Raw genomic sequence first — 21,233 nt, 5'->3', positions numbered from 1 at the left:
AGAAGTGGAAGCTACAGTAACTCAATAAATTTGTTCCTAACACATATCAGAATAAGTAGAACAAAATTAAATTGTATTTATCTTGCCTCTAACTCTTCTAAGTTAGCACAAGCTGGTTCTTGGTTCCTTTTAAAAAACTACCACACGGAAGTAAAGAGGTGTTTATATAAATTGTTGGCTTTTGTTCATAGAACACTCAACATTATTTTTCCTTTCTACATGCATGCTGTATCCAATAGGCCAGAACCTGTTCTGTGGACAAAGGATGGTGCAGAGTTACCAGATCCTGATCGAATGGTCGTGAGTGGTCGAGAACTCAACATTCTTTTCCTGAACAAGACAGACAACGGCACATATAGATGTGAAGCCACGAATACCATTGGCCAAAGCAGCGCAGAGTATGTCCTCATTGTACATGGTGAGTTCTTTGGTAAACATTACATGGGATAGGAGGAAAACCACGGAGAAATGCTAAAATCTTCCAACATTATTAGAAAAATCAGGTAATAGGTCTTCTTTTTCTTTCAGAAGGACTTATCATGAGTGTGAATGTCTTCAAGATAGACATTTAATGTGTTTCAGGTTTGACTAATAAGAGAAAATTAAAGAATATATGAAAAATAAAATTATTTTGTGAAAATCCTTATTACACATAATTTAATCTGCTATTAGTAGTAATTTGAAAATTTTATTAGTGGTTATCTTTAAATTTACAAGATATGATTTTGAGTCATTATCCACAGTACTAGAAAACATTTTTCTTAAGCTAACTTCATTATATTATCATTAAAATGCACTTCCTAAACACTGAATTGCATCGCACACGAGATAATAATATGCCATCGGAGTATAGTAAAGGCAAAAGTTCACAATTAAAAGGTTTAATTTCTTATGAGTAATAATTTGAAATTTTTTTCTCTTGATTGCACTTAACTAAAAATTGCTTTGAATGCAAAAAGGGTAGAAATGGGTATGAGTAAAGGGAATGAGTGTTTTACTTTCAAAACACCATAGCTTCTGCATAAGAAGGCTTTAGTGTATGACTAGAAGGCAATGCCTCATAAATACCATAATAAATACAGGTAATGTTCTTTATATACCTGCTTCTGGCAGTTTCTCATGTATGCCAGAATGCATTCTGAATCTCCAAAAGAAAGATTTACCAACAGCAATAATGCTTCCCTCATATGTTCCACCAGGAAAATATTTTACTGAGCTTACTATTTTATCTTTTGTAATATCACAAAATAATGACCCATCATTGTATAAAACAAAAAAAAAACAGTAATAAATTTGGTGGACTTCAAGAATCATGGAAAGAATGTGTTTTGTGTCTTTTATCTGAATCCAAGTATAATATACTGCTAGAAATTTGGTTGAATCAAATACCTTTCAATAAAAAAAGAAAAATATTGGAGGGATTAATTATAATTCTTTGAGAGAGATTTAATTTTCCGGAAAAAATAATAACCTTGTTTTGTCATATTTTCAGGTATTTTTGTTATAATACAATAAGAATAAAGAAAATAATATAATAACATATAGTTCTATTTTCAAAATTGTTGTAATATAAAGCCACTTTTTAACATACCTTGCTATCGTAAGCAGTGAAGACATATAATGTATAATTTTTTTCACAAATAACACACCAGGAATTGTAGAATTTTTGTTCCATTTCTAATATGTTGTGAAAAATTTTTAAAAAATCAATTTTGGGAAACATCAGTCATATAATTGGGTTAATCAGACTGGGTTAAAGCTGGTAAACTCATGCAGATGAACATGCCACTTTCATTACCAGTCAAAGTATAAGAACGACCTCTTTAATCACAAGACTTCTTCAGAACTCATGAGCAGGATGCAAGTCTTACGTGTGTTCAACACGTACTCTCACCTTACGTCTGACATATGTGATCCATCTTAAGTTGTCTAAGTGAGAATCCTGCCTGCATGCTGTGGAGCATGACTCATTGCATTGACAGCAATGCACCTTAAGACTGGAGAATTCAAAGAGAAGTGACTGAGAAGTAATATACCCGGATACGTGACATTTTTTCTTTTAAAGAATTCTAGTAGGGGAAAATTCATGCTATCTCAGTGTTTACAAGCTGGCAATGATTTTTTTTCCCAATAAGCAAGCTGCCTTTAGGTTCTTGGCAGTTGACATATTTCTAATAAATATTTTTCTAAGCACATTTTAAGAATCATTTTTGGCTTTGCTTTTGAACTCCAATTCATCAAAAGCACCCCATAGATTAATGCTTTTCATGCTGCTAGACAGATGCTGTGAAGTTCAACAGTAGTTTACCTAGTATTACTGCGAGAAGTAATGAGAGGCTCTGCGAAACAGTAAAACCATATTGCACTGTGTTTACAGGGGGCTTTAATTGGGTCCATTAAAAAATAAAGGGTACTTTTTCCCTTTGCACACTAGGAATAATGTTTCACTAGTCACTGGTTGTATGAATATAAAAGCTACACTCTTCTGTTAATGGTTTGGCTGTTTTGAAACCCCACTAAATGATAAAATCTGAGTGACATTTTGATCTACAATAAATGCTACACGTGATAACTTTACCCTTTTACATTTTACTCCAAGGTTGATTTTTTTACATCTGCTTTGATGATTTAACATAACTCTAGTTCAGAAAGGGTTTTATGACCTGGGACTCACATCCGAATCTATCAAAGTTGCCTGCATTTATTGATACCCATCATGATGGAGGTTGGGATACTTACATGTAAAATCATCAACCACACAGATGTCAGGCTCTGGTTAGATATTATCCTCTGGGTACAACGGTAGTACATGGTGACGTTTTATGGCATTTAATTGTAATGACCTTTGATGTTTTGGGTTATACACACTACAGGTTTTCTTCAACTCCTCTCTTCCATTATATCTTTAAATTTTTCAGCTTTAGAACTACAGATGGTGGCTTAAACTGCTGGTTTAACACTTGACTACAATGAAAGGATCACTGAAAGTCAGTAAACAAGGAAGTATAACAAGGAATTCATTATACCTAAATGAAACCTGTGCCTTTTACAAGTACAGTAAAGGAGATAGCACTTCTCATTAATAAGCTCAGCAGTAGAACAATAAGTCTGTTAATAGCAAGAATTAGTTATTCTATTCAATTTATATAAATATCATAGCTTGTTATATTTATTTATAAAATCTTAATAATTCTCTGTTATTTTATCATCCTTGTTAAGGAAATCAATATGTGTAAAATTGACATATTATAGCATTTTGTTCCATTTGTCTTTTTGTATTTTGATAAATCTGACCAAAATAGCAATTTGTTTGCTCATCGATAATTTGGAATATATCCTCTAATTATAAAGATAATATGAAACTGAAACAATTTGCATTCAACACAATGATGGCTTAACAGGGCCAATAAGCAGTACAAGAGTGAAAAATAAAGGAAAGATGACCATGTAGATAAGCATAGTCTGTGGCGGTGCAGAGCAAGTCCCAGTACTGTAAAAAAAATAAATGCAACACTAAGTTCCATATTAGTCTTAAATAATGGCATTTATCAAAAGCAAAATCATTTAGTACACTATCAGTTACACAGATGTGCCCTGAGCTGGACTAGTATATCACTGTGAGCCTAAATAGATAATGACATATTTGACACCAGTGTTTACTCAACAGTCGCATAGTAATGTTGTTTGCCCCTCCAAATCCTTCTAAAATGCAGTATACAGAATATTAATTCAGTACACATTCTTAAATATAAGAATTTTCAAAATTCTTGTGCAAAAGGTCATAGGAAAATTTTGCAATATCCAACAGCATAAAAACTAATGATATATTTGTCAGGATAACTTCAATAAACATTCTCTAAGAAAACATTCATTTTTAAGAAACTTTATAAATTATTCTTCCCAAGCAGCGAGTACCCGGAACAACATCCAACTACTGAAGGCATCAAAGCAGACAGCTATGGCTATAAAGAATTACTGGCTACCTTAGTCATTTTATAGTGGAAAGAATTAAAATATTTCATATTTTTCTCATCATCTGATTAAAATTATCCTCTTGGGGTGAAAACAGAGAGTGAGATGGCTCACAGAATAAGAGAACTTGTTGCCAAGCCTGAATGGTTACGTTTGTCATTGGGACTCAGGTGGCAGAAGAAGAAGACCTACTCCGAATAGTTTCTCTTTTATCTCTACCCCTGGGCCTATCACATCTGTTTTTCAAAAAAATAAATAAAACAACAGAAAATTTGGAGTCTTTACTCTTGAAAATATCACAACTGTATGAAATATGAAGGCTTGAGATGTAATATATATGAACGGTGATGAGTCCATATGTTCCCAGAACTTAACATAGTTTCCTCTTACATTTATCAGTGTATTTTAGTCAACTCACGTGAGAGTTATAAGTTCTGCATCAAATACATAAACACACACATATGATGCTGTAAGTACACAAAATACACACAATACACACATACATAGAGGTATGTGTGTGAAGGTATGAGAGAAAGAGAAAGAGCAGAAAAGTAAACTTATTAAACAATAAAAGGGAATGTTTTCCTTTAAACTCCTTTTAAAACATGGTATACAAAGCATTAATTCAGCAGACTTTCCAAGAGAGCAAGAAAATTCCAGCAGCACGCTTTCTGAGATTTTTGAGGAGACCTGGCAAGGTAGGCAGAGAAAAAGACCAGCTGTCTCTACTACCAATAGATGCACAATTGGGGAGGTACACACTGTAAGCCAACATTGCACACATTGGTACGAAAACTTCAGTGGAGAAAGCAGGCTATATGGTGATGAACACACATATTACAGAAAGTTCCCATGTTCTTCCTCTTGCCTATCCAAATTTAACACTTACATGTGAGTTAAAATTATTTTACCATTATCTGACTTGTTATACACTGTCCTTATTTTCTTCTATAAACTAAATCTAAATATTTTAAGCACTTCACTATCTTATACTGTGCTTCTTTGAATTAAATCACAGGCTATAAACTTTTCCATGTTTTAACTTTACATACATATATATGTTTACACATATACATTTATATGATATTTAATCTTTATATAGTCATATAAACATGCAAAATTCTCTACAACTATTATTTTGATATCATAGATTAAAATATAATTGTAGTTTGCTTCTATTTTTATTTACCCAATCAAGTCTCACAGCCATTGATTTAATAGCTCTAAGATATTTTTACTTTATTTGTTTCTTCAGGTGTTTATTGAAATAAACCCAGATAAAAATGGCACTGCCATTGTTTATTGGCAAGGTAATTACATTAGTAATAACACATAACACACATACATATACTTTGTGATCCATCATATTTTATCGTTAGTTGGTAAGAGCCATTATAAAAGTAGTTTAGTATTTAAAAGAAATTAGTAGTAAGAGAGTATTTCTTCTAGAAATGTCTATGTGTTTTAGAAAGAAATGTATCACGTCACTAAATATGCCTTTCCAATTTTAAGAGTCAGCTACAATTGCTACTTTCCTTATATGTAGTTTTAATAATAAATATCAATAATGCCCAAAGACAAATGCTGTATAAATATATTATAGAACATAACATCAAAGCCAAACTTCTGAGGTGTGTAGTACACTGTACCTCTTCAGAGTGTAGGGAGCAGCTATTTTTCACAGGGATGCAGAGTACTGAAAACAAATGACTTCTCACGAGGGTAGACAAACAACTGAGGCAGGGAAATAAGCTTTCTTCACTGGCTGTAAGAAAAGTTTCTAGGGTATCACTGTGGAAGGACGCTTAAAAGAAATTCCACACTAGCTCAGAATTGAGAAATAGATGGTTATTTATTTAGGGGTAAACTTACAAATCAGAATCCAGCAACTGGAAAGAGAGAGGACACATGCTCTACATAGGCTTATGTAATATAAGAGGCCACGCCTCAGTGGGCGGGTAACAACTGACAGCATATCATTGCTTTCAAATATTTACCTATTGTTCAGAAAATAGATACAAGTTTGATAAATTTAACAAAATAATACATGTAATACATTTATACTTGAATGATGTGATTGGTTTTCAAACACAATGATCATCTCATAATTTTATACCTTAAGTTTTCTATGAAATTCTATACTATCATATGGATATCCTGTTATGGAAGTACAAAGTTTACATTTCCTACCAAGAACAGCAGTGTTTGCAGGTGAGTGAGTACACTTAGCACAGGAAAACGAAAAAGTTACTTCTGGTTAACATAGTAGCTAGACCGAACGTTAGTAGTCTCTTTTGACACGTAATCACAATGATTTAGAGAATTTAGAAAATTATGTACTTATTTATGTACACAGTTGTACTCCTAGATAGGGGGATTCTAATAGATCGTGATGGCACTGAGAAAGTAAATTGTGTGTAGAAAAGGAAAGAGAAGACTAGATTGTGAACAGATGCACAGCCTAGCAAACATTAAAGAGGGATTCAACTAAAATCTGTTCCCTCATATAAACACAGACCTGACCAGCTGGTAAATTAATTGTGTGCACTAATAATGAGCATGCTTCCTGCAGAAGCTTTCTTTAGAAACAGAAATGGAAAATACACGGTATAGAATGAAAACTATAGGAAAGACACCCCTACTCAACAATGAACTTTGTGCCAATAATGGGGAGTCCCTTGGCTGCTGATCTCAACAATGCTGGCTGAGATTTTCCTACACAGCCACTGCTTGCATGATTCTTTAAAAACATCTCTTTAATCTTTGAGATAACACATCACTCTAGACATGAAAAAGTAGACAGAGCTCTGATGCCCGTAGGAAAGCCATGCCTCTGACTGTTTTAATAAGCTGCCAAACTCTGCAGACACAAGTGTGGATGAGAGCCCTGCGTTTGTTTTATAACTCATTTAAAAGTGTATGTGGTGCGTGTGTGCATGTGTGTGTGTTGAATAGATCACTAAACAAAGCTGAACCAAATCCCTCTCTTTAAGATGAAAATGCAGTGGACAAACTGAGTTTTCAGGTGTCACAGTACAAAATCCATGCATATATACCTCACTAACATAAATGTTCTTCCAGATCCAGATGGATGTCTACCAAATGTCAAAAGAAAAATTTTATTAAGAATTTATCATTCAAAATTTTCAACATTAATAACATATCCTGTGTCTATATAACCTTTCTTCTATTTGCAGTATATAAAAAGGTAAACACAAGGATGGATTCATTTGCACTCAAGTATTCTTATTTTGTTAGGTATAAATCTACTTATATAATTTTCCAAATATTTACAGAGTTCTGATACCCAAACACATGGAGTTTAGTTGGCTCATTTGTCAAAGAATTCAAGCCATACACCACGACCTTATGTGGATAATTGGGGTTCTGGTCTTCAGAAACTATGGGCTTTACATAAAATATGTTTTGCAGCTTCTCAATTTATAGTTTCCACAAATATGGTACTTAATATATCACACACTATTTTAAAACATAAAAATAATCCTCATGTTTTTCTCCTCTTCTTGGAAAATGCCTCACTGCGTAGTGAGTCCAGAGGGGCCAGTGGAAAAACATAAGAACAGACTGGGGGCCTCAACTGTAAGTTATGTTCACAGGACATTCCACTGGTTATCTAACACCAAATAGTCAAAATTAAAAATGTACATGCCAGTAGCATTAGACTGAGTAGTGAATACTTATATATTTAGAAATACATAGACATGTACACACAAATGTATGTACAGCAAAAATTAAAGAAAAAGAGGCCTTTAATTTGCAAAAGAGTAAAGAGGGAATTAAATGGGAGTGTGTGAATGGAGAAAAATGAGGGAATTAAATAATAATAATTTCCTCAAAAATTTTAAAAATGAATATTTTTAAAAAGGAACTTCCTATATGATTCAGTAACAGGGACCTTATCAAACATGTACAAGACTCTGAACTCAATCCCCAATACTGCAACTAACAAAGCAAAAGCAAAAGAAAATATTAAAACAGATTAAAGAAAAAAATTAAGTTGAATGTGGGCCTGGCAAAGCCCTGGGTTAATGCTTAAAATATTAAATAAATAAATAAATAAATAAATAAATAAATAAATAAATAAATAAATAAGTAGACTGATGAATTAATTAATTAATATGAAAATTAGTGTGATATGTTCCTGAGGTCCAAGCGCCCAGGATGGAGGGGCAGCACATCACTAGTCCATACTCATTTTCTGTTCATGAGAATACCAGGCCAGCTTGAACAATATAATACCTTGATTCAGAGAGAAAAACACGGGCAGACAAAAGCTAAAACAGACAAAAAACAATGAGCACCAAAACCAAACCAAACAAACAAGCCCTATACCCTAGATTCCAAATTAAGGAACCTTTTTGTAATTTATTAAGTGACATAAATATACTACTTAACAGGAGCTGAACAACCATGTTGGGAAATGACAAAAGAGTGGAAAACACCACTCATTTAAGAAATCTAGAGAGGTTTTGACCTCAGGCTTGTTATATGGAAACATGGGGGTCTTAGTAAGAGAGTGACTTTTCCACTCTAAAGGTATCAATTGGTAATAACATTTTCATCAGATTATATTTTTCAAATTCCCAAAATATTTTTGGTGAAAAGAATTATATAAATTACCATACCAAACAAATTTTAATGAAGTCATTACATGTGGTTAAAAGATTTATTTATTTATTTATTTATTTATTTATTTATTTATTTATTTATTTATTTATTTTGGTTTTTCGAGATAGGGTTTCTCTGTAGCCTTGGAGCCTGTCCTGGAACTCCCTTGGTAGACCAGGCTGGTCTCGAACTCACAGAGATCCGCCTGTCTCTGCCTCCCAAGTGCTGGGATTAACGTGGTTAAATTAAATAGTATGCAAAACACCTCTTGCCTTCTTTCATGACTGAACTCACATGGAAAAACAAATACAGATTTCTCAATAGTTTTCTGAATTCTTCCTTGTATCTCTTACTTCATGTACTTTTTGTTAAAAAATGGCTGTGATATCCTCTTATGCAATCACGTGACGTACTCAGGTTAAGGTCCTTCTAGGGAAAAAACTCATACATTGAAGTCTGTGGAGCTTAATAGTACGGGATCATCCAAGCTGAAGGCATTGTTGATCCTGTTTTAAGCTTCACTTTACAGCGAGGTGGTGGTGGTGCATGCCTTTAATCCCAGCACTCGGGAGACAGAGGCAGGCAGATCTCTGTGAGTTCAAGGCCAGGCTGGTCTATAAGAGCTAGTTTCCAGGACAGGCTCTACTTATGTCCATTTAGAATCCGACAAATGGGTTTTAAAGAGAAAATACATAGTTATTGTTCTCTTCAAATAGTTCTTTTTCTCTTCAAATAAGACATCCATTTTATTCATAAATGTTCCCTGTAATTACCTAGGACTGTTGCCTACCACGTAGAGTTCAAAACTGCAATTTGTTCCAATTTTCCAGAGCAGCTTTTTGTTATCATCTTTGTATAAGGATATCACTTAGCAGGAGAGGCCGTTAAGAAATTTGTTCAATCAAATTTTGAGAAGGGTCCCTTTTATGAAACAGAAGGGGTTACAACAGTTCTCCCAAATTGGAGAGTAAGTAACAGGGGTGAATTGAAGTCCTGTCAGCCTGATGTCTGTCAACTCACAGAAGGTTCTGGGGTTGTCTCCTCTTCATGATATGATTTAAACAGGCTGCAACAGGTGCTGAATGTAATGGGGACAGATAAATGCCCATCTTTACAAAAACCAAACCAGTAAACATGCCCCTTGCCATTGCTCCCAATGGCAGCAGAATGTGCAATAAAATATTAAGGATCCATTATTTTTAAATCAGAGAAATTTGAATTCTTTCTAGCACAATACTAATTCTTGCCTTAATTCTATGACCCTCAGAATTCTGACCCTTTGTTTGCATGTTCATAATTGCTCTTGAAGTGAAATGATTATTCTGTCTCCTCTAGAACAGGGAGTTTAGTATCATCAAGCAGGAAGGATGCAGATGCATGAATTCAAGACTAAATAGTAGCATTTTTTTTCTCCTGATTTGGGCAATAGTCTGGAGAATAACAAACACTTTGGGCTTCTGGGGCTCTTTAGACTTAATTTTGTTTTCGAAAATCCATTCTGAATGCCATTTTTAAAAAGAGAAACTGCCACAAAACAAAACAAGTTGACAAGTTAGAAATTATACACCACATTTACAGAAAACACAACATACCTTTAACCTGGAAAACTCATTATTAGAAAAAAAATGTTGTAGTGCTCCGCAGTTTATTGTGTGCTGCTCCTGTTAGAAGGGATTTCATTCTGACAGGGCTCCAGAGGATCTGGTGGGCTCTAATAAGCGCCCCCTCCCCTGCAAGAAAGTCAGGTCGCACTTTTTCTAATTTCTTCATTAACATGTGAAGGGAGGAACCCTTCCCCACTATTTTGATTGGTGTTTATAATTTATTAGTCTAACAATGCTGACACACCCATTCAGAGATGAAACTTCTTCAGCTGTTGCACTTCAATATTTGAGACTATTCTCTCAGAGTCATAGACTTTTAGCAGGAATTTTATAATATTTTGTGCAAAACTACAACTTTTGTACATATTAATTTTATTTAAATATTGATTACATATTTAAGTTCTTGTAAGAGATATGTTGCTTATTTAATGACATTTTATTATCATCCATGATAACATTTTCAAAGTACCTAAAACATATATAACAAGGAAAATACTCCAAAAGTGCAGCATTAAGTAGATTATCTTTTTTCTTAAATTTTTGTTATATATATATAATTTAGTATACATAAATATATATAAAAATACATATATACCTAAATATATTTATATATAGTGAATGGTAAATGCCAGATGAGTAGTATATACTTTCTAGGCTTGAAAGTAGTATTTCCTAGATACGCCCTTAAATGAGGACTCTTTTCAGGAGCAGGGCTAACCAAACAATAGGTCAAGTGTACTTGTCCGAAGAAAAATAGTATTTGTAAATAAGGAAGACATGCTTTTGTTTAAGGTTATCCTGTGGTCTGTTGTGTGAAATAAAATACTAAATGAATGAAAATGTGTGGTATACATATATAGAGTTCCAGCAAAGCATTTGCCAGCACAGAGAAGGAAAACATGGACTAGTTCCAAATGAGAAGAGGCTTCAGAAATGAGATCATAACAATAGACTTGAAAGATAGACATGAAAGAGGTGATGCTGTCGTGTGCATTTATTTGTAACTTAACAGTGATTTCAGTAGTTTTGTGGTAAATCATCAAAACCAACAATTTTAAAAATTTTTATCAACTAATGAGGCATTCAAATAAATTCACCAATAAGTTTGTCTTAATGTCTTGATATTAAGACAATAAGTTAAGGGTCTCTTGTTTGTACTAAAAGGATCTCAATAATTTCTTTAAATTTGATAAATTTTATGATCAGGTCAAGATAAAACATAATTATGATGAAATTAGTATTGTAATTTGTTTGTAAGTTGTGTGTGTACCTATATCATCACACATAGGCAGAGGTCAGAGAAAACAATTTATCAGAGTTGTTTCTGATCTTCCACCATGTATGTTCTGGAAATTGAACTCAGATCCTTAGTGTTGACATGAGTTACCTTTACTTGTTGAGCCATATATCTCCATTGTTTTTTTTTTTCACACAAATATGTTGATTAAGTTCTTGTATAGCACATTAATTAAAATTGAACCAACATTGAGTATTTTATCAGATGTGTATATGAATACCTTTTCTATAAGTAATAATGCTTTATTCTTTGAAAAATTGAACAGATAAATGCTAAAAGAGAAATATGATTCAGCTTTATATCATGTTGGTTGATCTGATTATTTCTTGTGTTATTGGTTTAATGGTTTTAAAATTCTATCTGATTCTAGATACATCAAAAATATGAGGTACGGGCATGTAGCATTTGGGAGACAGAGACAGACTGGTCTTCAGAGGGATTTTCAGGCTATCCATGGCTACATAGTAGGAACTTGTTTAAAAATATAAGGCAGATGAATAGGAGCTTTATATCTCACATTTCCATAAGAAAATGTAAATCCATTTAAAACATTCCTTAAAAGGCTAAAATTAATACTTCAAACAATCATCACTGAGATATTTATAAATTTTATCAAATACTGCTACTCATTTATAAGAGAAAGAATTTTCAAAAGCAAACTTGAATTTGATAAAAAGGGAGAATAAATATTTGGACTTAGGAAGAGATCTCGGAGCCATTTGATAATGTCTGATTTTCCAGGTCCTATTAAAGCCATCCGAGTTCAAATATTTTAAGCTTTCAGTAGAGCAACCTCTCAAATCAGTGCATGTCCCGTTAATAAGTTACCTTAAAGTCACAAAATTCATATATGTATAATATATAATAAGTCACTCATAATTTAGTTAGTAAATATGTGTTTCTGATATTGTTTTATTAATATCTTTTTGATAGAAATTATGATAAAGTACACTGAGGTGCTAAAAAGTACTCTTCAAGAAAATAACATTTTTTTCCTGTTTGAAGATATATAGCGTGTCTTTGAGAAAAGTAGTTCACTCTTTTAATTCTATTATACTCAGTTCTTCCTGTAATATAGAACTTTTTTCTCTAGGCACACATAACCACATAATTATACAGAACAGAACCTGAGCACTACTTGAAAATCTTCCTTCCAAGGTTAATAATTACCAAGTGGGGAAAGACCAGAATAAATTCAGATCAAATAGAAAGTTTAAGTATGAGGCAGAAGTTGCATACAATTTTGTCATCTTTCTGACATTACTAACTAATTCTATCTAATTTTATGTTGTTTAATTTTACCTATTTATAATTATCTTCTAGAAGTGAACATTTTATGTTTTTGCAACTTTACTATTTCACAACCGAGTTGAAATAATTTCAAACAGACAAGAATGATGAATAAAACACCAGGATGAAAAGGCATAGAAAATAAACGTAATTTAAAAACTACATAGTGTCCCTGGCTAGTAAGAGATGGAAACCTGTAATGGTGATTAAGAACGAGTTCTTCTTAGCATGCTGTTTTTACACAATTGTCATTCATTTCTTATCAGCAGTGCATGATTCTTGATGGAAACTGGGGGGCCAGCTTAAGGTCTAAAGAATGGCATACTTTCTCATCTAGTTGCATATTTCACCAATATTTCATAATTTAAAAAATTATTAGTAAGTACTGGTTACAAATTCATTAAATACTAGACAGTGATAGAAGATTCTATATTTATTGTACTGGGCACTTATGGATATTAGATTGGTTCATTCAAGAATGCTTAGAAAAAAATGAACATACATAGGGTTCTCAAATAATCCAGAATTTCTATTATTGTGGAGGTTAGAAAAAGTGAAAATGAAATTCAATTAATACTGTATTTTGAATAAACCAGATGAAACAAATGAATATATATAAGCTTGTTATTTTGAACCAGCTTTTGTAATGAAATAATAAAGCTAATTTTGAAAGGCTGTTTTGTTTCCAGCATAAGGGTTAGGAGACTGTTATTCTAGGTCAATATTTGATAATAAAAATAATCATAATCTGTGATAATATTTGTAATATCAGATTCCATATATGGACTTTCAAGTATATTCTTTGTTTTTAAAAATTCTAATACTAGATGTTGTTTTGCAGTTTTCACATAAATAATTGAGACCCCAAAAGAACCAATAGTATTTTCTGATAAATACTATGATATTTTAGACTTAAAAAATACTAATTTTTTCATTGATTATGTTTCCATTTACTTCTATTCTATTTAAAATCTTACTAATCATTAAGAACACATAGTAAGGAACAAATCAGAAGCCCATGGGCAGAAATGCTGAATTTTCATCCATCCACGATGTTCCCTCTAAAGCGAGTGCCTCCTTATGATCATGATAAATTGCTCTCCAGGCAATGCCCATTTTCCCTAGTGATTAATGTAATACCATGGAGTTTTCAGAGGTTGTTTTCTTAATTTGACTGGCCAGGAAGCATTTTCCCCGTTGAAAAACAGGTGTAAACATCAATACTCAAGATAAGAGAGTGATCTCATGCTGGTTCCTGTGTCTCCAGTGAGAAGGATTCAGCAGGTAGAGTCAGGCGAATTGAGTAGAGCTATTTATCAGAGTAGAGAACTAGAAAAATGTTTGGAGTACTCAAAAACTTTTCCTGAAAGATTGACAAAAAAACTTTCACCAGCAAAATAATCTGTGAAACATTGTGACTACACTGGGACTCCATGACGAACATATGAAGTCAAACCCCAGTACAGTAATTACAGTAATTGGAGAAGTGTTTCTAATTTCCTTGCTGTGTAAATTATATCCCTATCTGCTGGGAAACAAATTTGTTTCCAAGGATTTTCCTGAGGTTTTTCATAGCTTGACACTGGCAGCCTTGCTTGAGGTCTCTCTCTCCTCTCTAGATACTTGAGACTGGGTTTTTTGAAGAAAAGGAATATTTGGGCCTTGCACACTAAGCCGTTCATTTTGTTCATTATTATTCCTGGATTTCAATCAAATTTTAACTTATGACACCTTGACTAATTATGGATTGGAGACTGCCTGGTATAGTTCAAGCCCTTATTCAGTAACTTCTTTTGTGTCCTGTATTCAAATAAGTCATAAATTTGTCAGAACATCACATCGTGTTCCATGCTAGTTGACTCAATACTTGTTAAAGACTCCTAGGTACTGCAAATTTGTTAGAAGGCGTTACCAGCTAACTGGGGTAAGAATTGCAAGACTTTAAACTATACATTAACATCGTTTGTGAAAACAGGAGGAGCAAAATAACAATTATAATAACAATTGGCTTGTTTTGCTTGTTTGTTTGTTTCTAAAGATTGCTCTCATCTTATTTCCTCCTATTTTCCTATAAGGAAAGTCAAAGGCATTATTTAACATGCATATACACACTCATCGTTAACACTTCTTTAATCTTATATGGTGGTATTTGTGTTTATTTCCCTATGTGTTGTTTCTTTGTTTACTTCCTTGACAAAGCATGTCATTTTTATTTTATATATGTGTATTTTGCTACTGCATGTGAGATTATCAAAAGACTCAAACAACAAGTGAATTCTTGTCATTTTAAATTTCACTTTAAATATTGCAAATAATTTACTTATTCTCAAACATAGCTCCCAGATTTTTTTCTTTTTGTGGAGCATAAAAGGGAAGTGAAAGAAAAATGACAGAACCTGTGTGCTATAGTTGTTTTGTACCTGTTATTCTGTTTCAACTTATACAATTAAGCCTAAATAAGATGTGTGTATTTATAATTTGAATCATTTGTGTTTCTCTTTTGTTTGCATGATATGATTTTATTTTATATTTTGTTTCTTTCCACTCACCAGATGTTCCCACCACTTTGCTTCCCACTACTATCATCCCCTCCCTTACCACTGCACCAGTAACAACCACTGTAGCCATAACAACCAGCCCAAGTCCATCTGCATCAAGCAGCAGCAGAAGAGGTACAGTATGCTTCTTTGTTATAGCCCCAGAAGCCCAGTCAATGGAGCTGTGCAAGAGGATCTTATTCAAAATAGAATAACTGAGATCCAAATTACATATGTAAATTATCTTAATTATAAAATGTAATTGGGTCAACAAGATGAGTATAAAGTAGGATTACTAAAGTAGATTATAAGTCAAATGGTATATTTTATTTTTAGTGTCACTTGTGATTGGTATCAAAATATTAGGGGATGCCATTTAAAAAAAATATCTTCACTACATTAAGCAAACTTGATATGTGAAGACAGGACACAGATTTTGATTTGCCTTGAAATGTAAAGAAATAACATGCTCAGTGATTTGGAGATAGCATTTGGCCGTAAATATCCTACGTTAATGTTGCTGACTTGATATTCCTCTACAAATTGAAGTTTTCATGGTGTTGAATTTGTTCTAAAATGAATAGCCATGTGTATTTCACCATGTGTAACTTTCAGGTAAATGCTCAAAATATATGTCATCATAAAGTAATTCCATTAATAGAATATTCTACACTGGAATATTCTAAAGTTTCCTATCCTACTGTGAATTTATACTTGGCTCTATGAATATGCTGTAATTAGTATTTGAGTAAGTATTTTTATTTCAAACCAAAGACCCCAGCCTTATTTATAGAAAATGAGAAATCCCCAAATTCAAAAATCAGCAATTACAATAATTATAGAAAAAATTCATTTAAACTTAATATATTCATAACAATGTACAAAAAGAATTTCTAATTTAATCCTTCCCCTTCCTTACTTACATACATTTTGTGTCTTAAAGCTAAACTAACATATTAAGTGTGTATTAAGTTAACTGGATGCTAATGGAGACTCTATCTTCCTACAGGTAACTGAATAATAACAAGAATGGTTTACTTTTACCTTATATAATTTTTCTACTACAGTATATGTTTCTTCTTGGATTTTATTCAGTATTGATAAGAAATTAAGTTATAGCCTTTCACAACAGTTTTAAAAACTTGATTTCCTTTATTGCAGAAAACTCACGTCTGGTAACTTTTAATTTTATTAATCATAGCCAACTGTATTATAACATATCAATGACGGGTACCAAAATAATTTGATATCAGCAGCCATAGAGTTTCTTAAAAATATCTTGGTTATTTTTGTCTCACTGAATGAACATATTTTCAGTGGCATGTGATTTATGTTATCAAGATTTAAGAAATTTCTTACATATATTTTAGTATGGAAAAAGAAAATATAGAAAACTAAGAGGCAAAGTAAAAAGTACTTAAAGCATAAGAATAACAAGCATCTAAATTTCTCCTTTTCTTTGTATCAAATACCCTTCTGATATCATTACAGATTGTACTTTATGTATTTTTATTACCCTATGATGTTTTCTAAATTTTATGGTACTAAAATGAGAGAATGAATTCTTTTCTGGCACAAACGTTCCAATAAACATTAGGAGACATGCATATGTGTTCATGTTTGTGAGACTTTAGGGTTTTAGCAACATGACCACTCAAATATGAGCAAGGGTAATAGCAAGGGACATGCCAAACTATATATGTGAAAAAAATCCTTCACAAAGACTTCAACCCTTCACAAAGATTTACAGGTGACTGAAGAAATTAAAAATGGAATAGGTGCCCCCCTCGTTTCGCAGGGAGGATCACATCAATTCAGTACCAAACAATCAGCCCTGAAAACATACATACAAGTAACATTATATGGACTAAATAGATTCTATTTGGAAATATATGTATATACAAATTTTTTATACATGCAGTAGCAGTTGATACAAAAGGAGGCCACAAATCTGAAAGAGGATGGGGTGGGGGCTTATAAAAGAATTTGAAAGAAGAGAAGAGAATTGGGGAAATGTTATAATTAAAATAGTAAAAAAAAAGTCAAAAGGGAAAATTTAAAGCAGCTCACATCCACACAAACATAAAATAGCACCCTTCATTTTCTTATTTAAAGATATAAATAAACATTTAGAATCCAGTAAGATGCAAAGAAATAGAATATTTGCCTAAATGAGAATGTCATATTTTTGTGCGTGTGGTAAAAATAGTAGGAGACACAAAATGTTAGCCTAATCTGCAGTTTTTCCCCTTTTCTCTCGAACTAACATCTGGAGATCAAAGAAGTAACCAAGGTCGCCTACACCATTGATATTCTAGTCCAGACTTGGGGGAGAAACGTTCAGTACGTAAGCAAGGCTGTGAGTGTTTTACTTAGTATGTTCTGTGAAATGCAGTTCTTGCACACTGCCAACCAGATTTGAGTTTTCTGATATATACCTTTGAGGATAATTTGTTATTCATGTCTTTATGTGATTAAAAGGATTGACAATAAAAATATATTGTCTGCGAAAAGATGAGAACCAAAAGGAAAGATTGTTCTATAATCTTTCTTGTTTATCATTACATTCTTTTCTCTAACTATAATTTAAAATAAACTGAATACATATGGTTTTATTAGGATTAAAAATGATTTCTTGAAATTTCATAAACCGTAACATTTATCTTTACAAGTATAAGAAGCTATAGGAACTGAACAACAGCTAGGATCTTTACATACAATATCATAATTCTTATTATCTACTGTTCTATCCGGAAACAACATATAACCAGTGTGAAATGAACCATGGCTACATCTTGATTAGGAGCGAAAATGAAATGTGCAAAATAAACTGTCCCCAGGTCATCCAAGCCATGACCTTGAGATTTTGTTTATCTCCATTTGTGGCACTGGGATTCCTTGTAAGAAGATTGGAAGCCATTTTAATTACACTAAGCAATTTTTTTCCTTCCTTCCTTCCTTCCTTCCTTCCTTCCTTCCTTCCTTCCTTCCTTCCTTCCTTCCTTCCTTCCTTCCTTCCTTCCTTCCTTCCTTCCTTCTTTCTTTCTTTCTTAAAGATTTCTGCCTCCTCCCAGCCACCGCCTCCCATTTTCCTGCCGCTCCCCCGATCAAGTCCCCCACCCTCGTCAGCCCAAAGAGCAATCAGGGTTCCCTGTCCTGTGGGAAGTCCAAGGAACCCCCACCTCTATCCAGGTCTAGTAAGGTGAGCATCCAAACTGCCTAGGCTCCCACAAAGCCAGTGCGTGCAGTAGGATCAAAAACCCACTGCGATTGTTCTTGAGTTCTCAGTAGTCCTCATTGTCTGCTATGTTCAGGGAGTCCGGTTTTTAATCAGGCTTTTTTAGACCCAGGCCAGCTGGCCTTGGTGAGTTTCTGATAGAACATCCCCATTGTCTCAGTGTGTGGGTGCACCCCTCGCGGTCCTGAGTTCCTTGCTCGTGCTCTCTCTCCTTCTGCTCCTGATTTGGACTTTGGGAGCTCAGTCCGGTAATGCAATGTGGATCTTTGTTTCTGTCTCCTTTCATCGCCTGATGAAGGTTAATATTCAGGAGGATGCCTATATGTTTTTCTTTGGATTCTCCTTATTTAGCTTCTCTAGGATCACGAATTATAGGCTCAATGTCCTTTATTTATGGCTAGAAACCAAATATGAGTGAGTACATCCCATGTTTCTCTTTTTGGGTCTGGCTTACCTCACTCAGGATAGTGTTTTCTATTTCCGTCCATTTGTATGCAAAATTCAAGAAGTCCTTGTTTTTTACTGCTGAGTAGTACTCTAATATGTATATATTCCATACTTTCTTCATCCCTTCTTCCATTGAAGGGCATCTAGGTTGTTTCCAGGTTCTGGCTATTACAAATAATGCTGCTATGAACATAGTTGAGCATATACTTTTGTTGTATGATAGGGAATCTCTTGCGTATATTCCCAAGAGTGGTATTGCTGAGTCCAGGGGTAGGTTGATCCTGAATTTCCTGAGAAACCACCACACTGCTTTCCAAAGTGGTTGCCCAAGTTTGCATTCCCACCAGCAATGGATGAGTGTACCCCTTTCTCCACAACCTCTCCAGCAAAGGCTATCATTGGTGTTTTTTTATTTTAGCCACAAAATTTTTGTTAAATGAGTTTTGTTACATAAAAACCCTTCTTTTAACTGGGCGGTGGTGGCACACTCCCTTTATCTTCCCCCAATCCCAGCTCCCATCCTTTCCTCAGAGAGGGTAAGGCTTCTCATGAGGAATCAACAAAGTCTAGCACATGGCTTTAAGGCAGGACCAAGGCCCTCCCCTCTCTATCTAGGCTAAGCAAAGTATCCCACCAAAGAGAATGGGTTGCAAAAAGCCAGTGCATGCAGTAGGGATAAATCCTTGTCTCATTGCCAGTGGCCCTGCAGTCTTCCCAATTCCTACAACTGTAACCCACATGAAGAGGACTTAGTTTGGACCTATTCTGGTTTCCGCTCTGTCAGCCTGGAGTTGATGGATAACCATTAGCTCAGTTGAGGTGTTTCAAGGGGTATCCCCATCATAGTCTTGACCTCTTTGCTCATATTCGCACTCCTCCCACTATTCAACTGGCCTTTGGAAACTCAACCCAGTGCTCTGCTGTGGATCTCTGAATCTGCTTCCATTAGTTGCTGGATGAAGGTTCTATAATGACATTTAAGATAGTCATCAATTTGACTACAGAGCAAGGCCAGTTCAGATACTCTCTCTACTATTGCTTAGGGTCTTAGCTGGCCTCATCCTTGTGGATTCCTGGGAATTTATCTGTTGCCAGGTTTCTTGTTATCCCCACAATGGCTCCCACAGTCAAAGTATCTCTTTTGATGTGGGATTCCCTCTGTATGCTGTGAATAGCATTGGTTAATAGGGAAACTTTCTTGGGCCTGCGCAGGGAATAGAAGTAAATAGAGAAAACTAAACTAAATGCTGGGAGAAAAGAGGAGGAGTTAGAGAGAAGCCATGTAGCCTGCCAGAGACAGATGCTAGAACTTTAGCCAGTAAGCCACTGCCACTTGTCAATACACAGATTAATCGAGATAGATTAAATTAATATGTAAGAGTAAGCTAGAGCTAATAGGCCAAGCAGTGATTTAAATAATACGGTTTCTCTGTGATTATTTCAGGTCTAAGTGACCGGGAACCAACTAGCGGCCTCCTTACAATATTTTTTTTTTTTGTTCTCATCTCTGCCCTTTGCCCATCTGGATCATCCCATTCCCTTAACTTCTCCTCCTCCCTCCCCTTCTTCCCTCTTCCTCGACTTCTGCCTTCCCTTCTCCCTCACCCCTGTGCTTCCCACAATTACATTTTCAATTCTTCTGGAATTCTTTAATTTAAATGAAATAATTTTAAATTCTGTTAATTTACTAATTACTTTCTAATTTTGAACTACTTTTATTATGTCCTTGAACAAATAATATATAAGAATATTCTAGGGCAGATGAACATTCTCAAGCTCTTCATCATCTGTCTTTTTTTCTTTTGAAGGCTATCTTTTTTATTACATGTAAAGCAATAGTGATTTATAGTATATACCTGAAATCTGAAAGTTTTATAAATAAAACATTTCCATTAAAAAGGAAAATTTATATAGCACATTTTAAATTTTGCTTTTGGAGTTTCTTTTTTTTAAGAAAACATTTTAATTTTATTTTGTAACCAATACATATACTCACATATGTGTGCATGTGTGTGTAATATATTTATATTTTCCTTTATAAATGTTGCTTCTTTAATTTACTGCACTAAGTTTCAGTGAGTTAAATATAATTATGAAATGATTCTGAATGATTTAAGGTGATTATGAAATTTATATAAGCATTACTTTTTCATGACCTATTAAGTAAGAAAATTTTATCCATGTTTAAAATACAGTTTTCACATCATCATAACCTTGTC

General features: G+C 33.8%; 1 protein-coding gene across 4 annotated transcripts in view; it reads left to right on the top strand.

The window, feature by feature from the left end:
- Cadm2 (cell adhesion molecule 2) overlaps positions 1-21,233 on the top strand; it is a 915,204-nt gene that overhangs the window by 837,178 nt on the left and 56,793 nt on the right. For 2 of the 4 annotated variants that reach the window (XM_075952715.1, XM_075952634.1), the window contains 2 exons: positions 240-418; positions 15,345-15,464. In XM_075952715.1, the coding sequence (XP_075808830.1) occupies positions 240-418; positions 15,345-15,464 (299 nt within the window). The remainder of the gene's footprint in view (positions 1-239; positions 419-15,344; positions 15,465-21,233) is intronic. The other 2 variants (XM_075952795.1, XM_075952879.1) reach the window with 1 other exon arrangement.

Source organism: Microtus pennsylvanicus, chromosome 1 (genome assembly GCF_037038515.1).
Source record: "Microtus pennsylvanicus isolate mMicPen1 chromosome 1, mMicPen1.hap1, whole genome shotgun sequence".
NCBI lineage: Eukaryota > Metazoa > Chordata > Mammalia > Rodentia > Cricetidae > Microtus > Microtus pennsylvanicus.
Note: the sequence above shows the minus strand (reverse complement) of the source record. Positions and strands in the feature narration are given on the sequence as shown.